Below are 10,321 nucleotides of genomic sequence, written 5' to 3' on the forward strand. Positions count from 1 at the left end.
CTGTTCTTGTTCTGTATGCACCTTGTCCTTTTACTCTAATGCAATGATCTGTGATACAGATACAGATACAGATAGCTTTATTTATCCCCAAAGGGCAATTCACCGAGACATATACACATTCACACTGCACAATCATCAATGACAGAGGGAACACAGTATGTGGCATATGGGGAGGTGCAAGATCAATAAAAGTACAAGAATAAAAATATTTGCAATAAAAACAATAAATACAAGAATAAAAACAAGCCATGTTGTTTGTAAATCTGAATTTGTTCAATAAAAAAATATATATATAAGCAAAAAAATAAATAAATACAATTTCGGACCTTTCTGCTTCACTTTGTATGAGCAGAGAAGAATGCGACACAAGAATATACATGCTCTGTCACTTCCGGTTTTGCTTTGCGCCAAGAATGTTCGTTTTTTGTGTGGCATATTTTTCTGTTTTTATCATTTCAGTATTATGAACGATACATATCATGTCATTTACCTCTCACTTCTATGTATTTGGATTGTTTAAGAGTTTGGGAATGACTGTTTTGTATTTATTTTACACGCAGCAAGCTTAAAAGCAGGGTGTGCAGATATCTATCTTTGTACCCGGCCGAGGAGAGCTGTGATTTGTTGTTTCGAGTCCGCAAGCAGTGTTTTTTTTACAGCATCGCGAGATTATGATGACGAGAGGGCCTGGATAGATAGATGAAACTGTATTTATACAGTGTGTTGGACACTCTGGATGCAGTTATCTCTCTTCTAACGGTGTCAGTGGACTGATTATTCCTGTTGAACATCGACTACTAATGCTCGGATATGTGCTGTTGTGGATCTGACTGGAGGAGGGTGAGTGTTGTTGTTGTCTGATGCTGCTTCTCTGGTTAAGTTAGGAGATACATTCAGGCCATTTTTCTCCTCTGTAGCGCTGTAATGTTGTTTTCAGCAGCTGGGCCACCAGCAGCACCACAACAACATTACAATCTAGCATTAATTGTATTATGTTTGCTACCATTAGATGCACATGGCTGCAGGTTATAGTATTAAACCCAGTCAACTGGAACTAACTGCAGAGTGATTTATATCCACATAATGAATGTTTTGGTGTTAAATAAATGGCCGTTATGTTAGCTAGCTTTCACTATTGCTTTAACTATGAATACAACAGCTATGCCAGCTAACCATTACATTATGAAAACATGGAAATAGTACTTACTCTTAGTCTTGCAAGTAGTAACTATTAGCAATCTAATGCAAGATGTCTCCTACCTTACCGAAAAGCAGCTGGAGGTTGGAAGTTTTCCACATCAGAGTTTGTGCAAGTTGCATATTGAACCCTGATTGGCTACCAAATTAGTTGTGATGTCACAAAATGATTGTTGTAGGTACACATCTTGAAACTCAGATTTAAAGGCGCTATTGATAACATTCAGCCACTAGATGTCACACTCTCCCGCCCCCCTGTTCTATTGCATTTACTTCACAACAAGTCGTTGTCAGGCACTTAGGCACTTCACCACACTTTGGCCAGACAGAGGAGCACATTCAGCGAAAGACTTCTCCTACCTCGGTGTACCACGGAGTGGCACAGAAGGTCCTTCCTACCCACTGCCATCAGACTGAACAACTCATCTCTGGACTAACTAAATAACATCCCCCTCTCTCTCACTCACACACTGTCACTCATCCATCCAGCAGTGCAGTCAGACATGCATCACAATTGTACATACGTACTGGCACTTGCTAACCAGCTTTTAAGAGTATTTATTGCTTATGCATATTTTCTATCTTATTTATTCTTATTCTATTCTTAATCTTGTTGTGTGCTTGTTCTAGCTTTTGCTGCTGTAACTCAGAAATTTCCCCTCGGGGATTGATAAAGTATCTACCTACCTATCCTTATCCCAAATCTTTCCTTTAATGTTGCAGGCAGATAAAACTGGCACTGAAAACTGAGGTCCTTAATTAATCATCAGCCGTAGCTAGGATTGGGAGGATTAATGGAGCCTACCTGCTCAATACGAACGTGTATATTTGTGATATATTGGACGATGCTGATACTGTATATCGGCATATATTGTGGCTGATGCATAGAGTACCAAGAACTTTCAGCAGGAATGCCAAATGCCACTTCCGAAAGTGTCTCATATAGTTTGTCCACAGCACCAACAAGTTTTCCAACAATTAAATGTCCCACTTAGTAGTTAGCTTGTGACCAATTGAATACGTCCTACTTGGTTTATAATGGGCCACGTACATTGTAATTCATAACTAACATGAGTTTTTGTTGTTCATCCTTCACCTTCTCAGCTAGAAGGAGGCAAGTCCATGACACCATGAGTCCTCCAGCTCTGCCCGTGGTCTTCTGCTGTTGTCACAGGAAAATCTGGTTGCATTCAGCCAGCGGGAGGCAAACACATCTCCATCTTCCACCCAGTTATCATCTTCCCACGCATCCTATGGAAGGACAAGCATAATGAATAGATACACCACCATCAGACAGCTCGGGGATGGCACCTACGGCTCAGTCATCCTCGGCCGCAGCCTGGAGTCGGGAGAGCTAGTTGCCATAAAGAAGTGAGTGTCTGGAAAATTGTGTGTGATTTTGTTTGTTTTTTCAGCTGTGCTATTTTATGTCAAATTAATAGGAAAAATATTTTTCAGAATGAAAAGAAAATTCTACTCCTGGGAAGAATGCATGAACCTCCGTGAAGTCAAGGTGATTTTATCTTTTCTACATTTCGAGCACAATTTCACACATTTGAATAGCACACCAGAATTATGGAAAAATCAACCCAAAATCAACTTTTAATATAGAATTTTAATATAGAAAGTCCATATTTACTGATCAAATTGATGTTAAATACTATGTGCCCATATTATATTATTAATGATCCCCATTGGCTTTTCAATGTTGTTATCAAAACTCCACAAACATTATATGGAGTTTTGGCTCCATTCTCCAATTTTGGGTGTGAAATATCACCACGCTGTGCGGTATTACTACCTAACCTTATAAACAATGCTGAATTTAGGTAATCATTGCGGTATAATTTCCTCCACAAGATGTGGGCTGCATTTCACTGAGCATTTTCATAAATATGTACATAAATCAATAAACATCAAAATGGAATAGCAAACATTAAATATGACATGTAATGTTTAATGTTACACATGCTGTCCAGAGTATTTTTTATTTTTATTTTGGTGCCACACCCTGCGACTCTGTTGCTGTTTGGGTTGATTTTTCTTTTTTTTTGTAGAATAGAGAAGTAACTTCGTGATAACTTGATGATTTGCAGGTAATTCAGTAATGATATGGTTGATACACTGTACATTTTTAGCCCAGTTGTCAAACACTCAAAACTTTCTGTCGTTTGTTTTCACACCAATTCAGTATGTTACTGTCTAAATCTCCTCACAGCTCAAAGTCACACACCAGCTCTAAGAGTTGAAGGTGATTCTTGTGTGCTGTTGGTTTTGAGCTCTGGTTCCCATCCCCGGCTTACACACCCCCCTTTCCTGGAGCTTATAACGCAGCAGAAACATGTGTAGAACACGCCGGTCCTTAGAGTCCTGCTAACTGGATCATAATTACAGCATGTCACACCATAAAATCTCAAAATCCCATTACAGCTTTTCCCCCCTTACTAAAAGTTAGCATGGTTAAACCTGTATCATCCAAGTGCATGGGAAACATGTATATTTCTCCATCCTGCTTCCCTTTTTTTAATTGTAAGTATAAAACCCACCTTTGCAGCATTTTACCCCCCAAACTCCATTGTGTTCTTCTTACACTAGCCATGTTTTAACAGGAAGGCTTTGTTCCGTAGTTGTAGGGCGTGCTTTTGAATGTGCTGCAGTGACCTGTGTGTATTGTCCAGCATGGTTAAATTGACTATTACATTTTTTTTTGTTTATGTATTCCACATATTCTTACATTATGTTTTCTTTTATTCCTTCAGTCCTTAAAGAAACTCAACCACGCTAATGTGATCAAACTTAAGGAGGTAATTCGAGAAAATGATCACTTGTACTTTATATTTGAGTACATGAAGGAAAATCTCTATCAGCTAATGAAAGACAGGTGCGTATAGTTGTTTACATTATTTAATCCCACATTTAAAGCTGTTTTATAAATGCTTACAGTTTCTTTTCTGACTGTTTCTTGCTGCAGGACTCGACTGTTTCCTGAATCTGCTGTGAGAAATATCATGTTTCAGATACTGCAGGGGCTCACGTTCATTCACAAACACGGTACGTCTGTTTACGATGCTAAATTACATGTGGCACATTTGACATTTTGTACCATTTTGAGTGAAGACGGTCACGCGGTGTGTCCTTTTGTTAGGGTTTTTTCACAGGGACATGAAACCTGAGAATCTCCTGTGCATGGGCCCAGAGCTGGTGAAAATAGCTGACTTTGGGCTCGCCCGTGAAATCAGATCTCGACCTCCGTACACAGACTACGTCTCGACCAGATGGTGAGTTTCTTTTAGAGTAAACATAACGCACATGTTTAATAGTTCCGTGCACTCAAGTCCGAGTACTCTCTTTTTTTTGGACCAGGTACAGAGCCCCAGAGGTGCTACTCAGATCCACATCCTACAGCTCACCCATAGACCAGTGGGCGATCGGCTGCATCATGGCAGAGCTTTACAGCCTCAGGCCTCTCTTCCCAGGCTCCAGTGAAGTGGACACCATATTCAGAGTTTGCCAAGTCTTGGGTACGCCAAAGAAGGTAAGCTCCTTCACATGTGCACAGCAGAATTACAAAGAGCACTGTATTTGACATTCCTGGACATTTCACACCACTCTCTCTCACCACTTAGCTTCATTCCAGATAGCAATACTCGTGTATTGGAACGATCTGATTTGCTTAAGCTGAACAGCCAATCAGAGTGATTCTTTCACTGACACGTTCTGCTGCCGATTCAACCTAATGAATCAGCCAAAAAGCCTTTGACAGACTAGAGCCGACTGAACGGGACACACTGAAAAAACTACGGTGACAGATGCTTGCCGATGGCCCGAAATTGTCCGACGGCCGACTGTCGGCTTGGTGTGTCAGGGCCTTAAAATAGCCTGTGTTTTCTCCCTCCAGAATGATTGGCCGGAGGGATTCCATCTGGCAAGTGCTATGAATTTCCGTTGGCCTCAGTGTGTTCCATGTAATCTGAAGACACTGATCCCAAATGCCAGTCCTGAAGCCATTCATCTGATGACAGACCTGCTCCAGTGGGATCCCAGGAAGAGACCAGCTTCTGCCCAGGTAGCGCCTGACCTACACTTCCTGACCTCCTCATAGCTGAACGTAAAGACTGAAAGCTGATGTTGTTCAAATCTTTTCAGGCTCTCAGGTACTCTTACTTCCACGTGGGCCAAGCCTTGGGCACCCCTCAGCAGATCCTGGAGCAGGGCAGACCTCAGCCGGGCCTCGTGCCGCTGCAGGCTCCTTTACAGTCCCAACAGTCGCTGCAGCAGCAACCCCTGCTGCTCAAGCCGGTGCCGCCCTCCCAGCCTCCGCCTCACAACCAACACTGCCCCCCCTCCAGGCCTCTCCAGCAGATCCATCCCTCCCCTGTATCTGCAGCTGCCCAGGCGGCAGTGTACCAACGGCACACGGAGCTGGTCCGAGAGCAGCAACCGAAGCACATCCTGAAGCAGGAGCACAGCGGAGGAACGCCACAGAGCCATCTTCCTTACATTGTTGACAAGAGTCTCCAGAGCAAGGTGAGGCTGAGAATAGATTGGTTCCGACAAAGGGAGGCTGACCAGAGCCAGAATATGTAGACAAATATAATATAATAACTTCTTTCTTTGAACATGAAATTGTGGAAAATATTCCTCACGTGTATGGTTGATGTTGTTTTTTTTTTTTAGCAAACAAGACAGGAGTCAGAAAAAGCAAATCTACTGAGCTATCAGCTGAAACCTAAAGGAGGCCGGCGGCGCTGGGGCCACGGCACAGGACACCTTAAAGTAGCAGTGGGTAGAATTGGAGCAAATATGATTTTTTAAAAAAAGCTATTTTTATAAAAAGGTGACTATATCCTGACAGTAGTGCATGAGACAGGTAATCTGAAAATAAAATCACGTTCCTCTGTGTCCTCCGGTGCTCCTAATGGCATTTGCAAGATTTCACAGACCGGAGGAAAACAACCAATCGGAGCCGAGCTGGAGCATGCCGTCTCTGAGCAGCTGTCAATCACTCATGAACTCCGATCAAACGGTCAAACTAGGCAGCGCTGATCAAATGTGAATCAATATTACTGATTCATACTTTAATACTGAATGTTTTCAGAATCATCTTGTAGTGTACCGTTTAGCTGTAAAATGAGAAAGTTTGTGACCCGGTCGCCACGTTGAGATCGGTTGAGGAAATACCAAGCACCGCCCACCAGCCGGAGCAAACTTTCTCATTTTACAGCTAAACAGTACACTACAAGATGTTTGTGGAAACATTTGAGGTGATAAATAGGCATTACAGTAACAGAATATTGAATCATATTTGATCAGCGCTGCCTAGTTTGACCGTTTGATCAGAGTTTGCGAGTGATTGACAGCTGCCTCCGTTGAATGAACAGCCAATAGGAACGCTCTCTCTCTTAAATGACCTGTGATTGGCCAAAGTAGATTTTTTAAAGCCTGAAAACAGAGCCATGAGGAGGTGCAGACGTCTAGTTTTCTCTCAGAACACTTGAATTACAATATGCTGAAAGGTCATTATGGGTTTTTTGCCTTATGATGCCAAAAACATTCTGCCTACCACCACTTTAAGGGTGAAGACTGGGACGACTACGAAGAAACCGACCTGACATCCATAAGTATTCTTGGAAAAAGTAACTTCTCCACAGAGAAGTCGAGGCAGGGGGAGGACGCGCTGAGCAGGTGAGGCTGGATGTCTAATGTATAAAACAAAAAAAGATCTGTAGCCGAAGCTAATGTCCATACATCACTATTACTACAAGCAGGTAACTTTCATTACCTTTGACTCAGTGAATGCCTTCCGACTTTCAGATATGGAAACGTTCTGGATTTTAGTCGACCCAATGGAAAGGAAGATGCACCTTTAAACCTGAACAAGAGCACAGCCTATCAGGAGCCATCGAGAACCGCTTCTGCCAAACATCATTACTTGAGTCAGTCACGATATTTACCAGGTAATATATATCCCAAGACTTCCCTTGAGTAAAGTTAGTAGGACTGAGGGTAGTCTTTAATAAAAACAAATCTTAGGCAATCTTCATAAGCGATGTACAGTTTATGTCAATGCAAATAATTTGGTAACCATGGTAACACATAGGCATGTCAGCACATAAAAGGAGTTAAAACAAAGGCATCTGTATTTTGGCAGTAGCAGTAAAAGACGCCTCTTTTTCATCCTGTTGTTACCATGGATGCATAAAGAGAACTGGATACAGCGTTGGAGGCGGGCTCCTGTTCATTCCTATGAAAGTTTCTCAGTGGCACATGAAGCCAAAATGGCTCGACTGCCGAGTGATAAAGTCACCAATGTCTCTTTTTTTCCCCCCATGGTCCTATTTGTTTTTCTGACTTGTCTATCATCTTCCTTCAGGCATTATCACAAAGAAGAATGTGGCCATTAACGCCAGTAAAGACTTCACTGGAAGCCATCTTTGGGGCAACAGCAGTATTCCATTTGGAGGGACTCTGCCGAGCAGAGGCGCTCACGGTAATCTCCCACGACATAACTTCACTGCAATCTTTGCAACTCGTTATCTCACCGTCACAGTCAAGTGATTGGATGTGTTTTTTGTTTGTTTTAAATATCAGGTACAAATACAATCCCAGGTGGATACATGCCGTCGTTTTACAAAAAAGACATCGGTTCTGCCGGTCACCAGGGTCCTTCAGTGGAATCAACAGCATCAAGTGAGGATGAATTTCAGAGCTTTCTGTAATATTCAGTTAACTTATATAAACTGTTATGGCAACCACCTAATAAGTTAGGGATAATGTAAAGCAAGCCGGTCATTGTGGTGTAATATTATTTATTTAATTTATTTCACCACAATGACCCGTTAGCTGTACATTATCCCGATTATTACACGGCTACTTACTGAAGAAATCAATAATTTGACACAAAAACGATCCGCCAGAGTCCGACATCAGAGCTGCGTCCATAGCAACGGTCTGCTATAAAGAAATACCAGCCCGTAGAATGCTGTGATTGACCAATCAGAATCGAGTATTCAATAAAGCAGTTTAATGATGCCTTTTTTAAAAAAAAAAAAAAAAAACTATAAAAAAAAACCTCCAAACAAACCTGTTGTTTTGATGCTATTTTAGATTATGCAACGTGGCAGTCTGGCCGGAGTCCCATGAACACGTCTACCAACAGGCCGTTGGCCAACAAGAGCACCCCCGGTCTGCTGCCTCGCCCGCCGGTACAGAGCATCCACCGGCGAACAGACTGGTCTGCCAAATATGGACACCGCTAGTGCCCCGTCTGGAGCTCTGATCTGAGCTCCCTAGACGAACTCTTTCACCTCCAAAGAGTAGGCCTAGTTGTTTTATAATACAAATCTGTGCATACATCTTACACAGCAATAACAATATGTTTTTTCATTATGTGTACTATGGATGTTGTGAGTTGTAAAATATCTAAGTGTATGTGTATATTTAAATGCAACCGGCCAAAATTTGAGCCCAGATTTGCTCCTCAGTGTTTTCATTTTGTATTTCTGTAACATAGCTACTGTTCTACAGAGGTCACAGCCTCAGTTTTTGTATCGGATTTATCATTGAATGTTCACCAACCTGTATACATGATATGCATATTATAATTTTATGAAAACTTCACTGTGACTTGTTTTTGGCTACAACTAATTCCTTTGCCTCTGTACAGTTCAGTTTTTACATTCCTGCTGTTTTTTTGGTAACTATTATTTGTGCATTATATGTTTTTTAATGAAATTCAAGGAAGGCCACGCTTTAATTTCAGTAAAATGAATGCAATGCAAGTGGTTGCCACACTGTTTTAGTTTCTGAAGTAAAATGATCCGAGTTGACACGTTCTACCCCCTTGGCCAAAGTGAGTGTGATTATTGAATCGCCAGTTATTGGGTATAATTAAACTTTTCACTGGGTAATGATATGTTCAACTTGTGTAATTTGTCATGAAACACTTTAATATGATTGGCTGACTGCAGGCCAAAAAAAAAAAATATTACGTATCTGTCCATTTTTCATGTCTGGCCAACAGCAATCCACCAGTAGTACCTCACTGTTAATGCCATACATGCATGAATACAGTCCATTTATATTGATATACTACAGCGGGCACATACTATAATGATATTTATGCCTGCTTTGGTGCAAATTGTGATTGAAAGAAAGAAAGATGTTGCAATTTCATCAACTAGCAAAACTGTCTGCTGAGACTCTTAATGGACAATCGTCCTGCAGTTAATGCAGGTATAAGTATTTTGTTATACTACATTGTACTTAATTGAAACCTAACAGGGGTATTCTTATCTTCATGCACAATGTGTATGTATGGCACAGCAACAGTTTAATCGTTAACTTTACCATTTGCTACATAGCACCATCTATAGGGGTTACAGTTAAATAGGGTGCCACAGATAAGCTATATACTGTAAGAAGTGATGAACACATTAGTGGTTTAAATTGTGTCATCATAATAAATATGGTATTAAAAAGAGTGCTGGAGAGGACAGCTACAGGACGTGATCATATAGTAAAACAGTTTTTATATTTAGGTTTAGCAATAGAGAGATTCAGTTTGTAATGCAGCAGTTTGCGCTGCTTAATCAATACATAATACCATTATATTTATTATTATTAATGTGTCGAAATAGAAAAATACAACTAGTTCTGTTTTTTTTAAAAACTACTTGAATGATTAATAATTTACCAGGTAAACAACCTTCTTCCCGTGAGTGAAGTGGATCTTTGCAGGACTGGGGTAGTCAGTGACGAACTGAAGACGTACTCATAGTTTTTACTTAAATAAAAGTAGCTAAACCAAAGTATAAAAATACTCTGTTACATGTAAAAAATCTTGCATTCAAAATTGTACTTAGGTAAAAGTACATATAGTATTAGCATCAAAATGTTACTTTATATACTGCTGGTATCTTAATATCTATTAATAATAATAATAATAATAATAAATAAATAATCATGTATTAGTTAATTGGAAATTCAAGTTTCCAGCATCACAGTTCCATAGTGCAAAACATGTTAGTAAAAAGGCAGTAAAAAAGTTAGTAGTGCAAAGTACAAGAACAAAAATAATATACCAGATGGTATAATGTATTGATTAAGCAGCGCAAACTGCTGC

At 40.5% G+C, this 10,321-nt stretch overlaps 1 protein-coding gene across 2 annotated transcripts; it reads left to right on the top strand.

The window, feature by feature from the left end:
* The first annotated feature begins 679 nt into the window (after window positions 1–679).
* LOC141774074 (serine/threonine-protein kinase ICK-like) lies at window positions 680–9,107 on the top strand. 2 transcript variants are annotated; one of them, XM_074646404.1, is made up of 15 exons: window positions 680–840; window positions 2,302–2,568; window positions 2,656–2,710; window positions 3,957–4,078; window positions 4,169–4,248; window positions 4,343–4,475; window positions 4,561–4,732; window positions 5,096–5,263; window positions 5,344–5,724; window positions 5,875–5,979; window positions 6,773–6,882; window positions 7,012–7,154; window positions 7,571–7,687; window positions 7,789–7,887; window positions 8,305–9,107. In XM_074646404.1, the coding sequence occupies exons 2-15, from the start codon at window positions 2,468–2,470 to the stop codon at window positions 8,454–8,456; spliced, it is 1,938 nt and encodes a 645-aa protein (XP_074502505.1). In that variant the 5' UTR covers window positions 680–840; window positions 2,302–2,467; the 3' UTR covers window positions 8,457–9,107. The 2 variants fall into 2 exon arrangements, with proteins under 2 accessions (XP_074502505.1, XP_074502506.1); XM_074646405.1 differs by lacking the exon at window positions 7,789–7,887 and having other exon boundaries at window positions 8,305–8,594.
* The last annotated feature ends 1,214 nt before the right edge of the window (window positions 9,108–10,321 follow it).

The sequence above is a fragment of the Sebastes fasciatus genome, chromosome 9 (assembly GCF_043250625.1).
Source record: "Sebastes fasciatus isolate fSebFas1 chromosome 9, fSebFas1.pri, whole genome shotgun sequence".
In the NCBI taxonomy this organism is placed as follows: Eukaryota; Metazoa; Chordata; class Actinopteri; order Perciformes; family Sebastidae; genus Sebastes; species Sebastes fasciatus.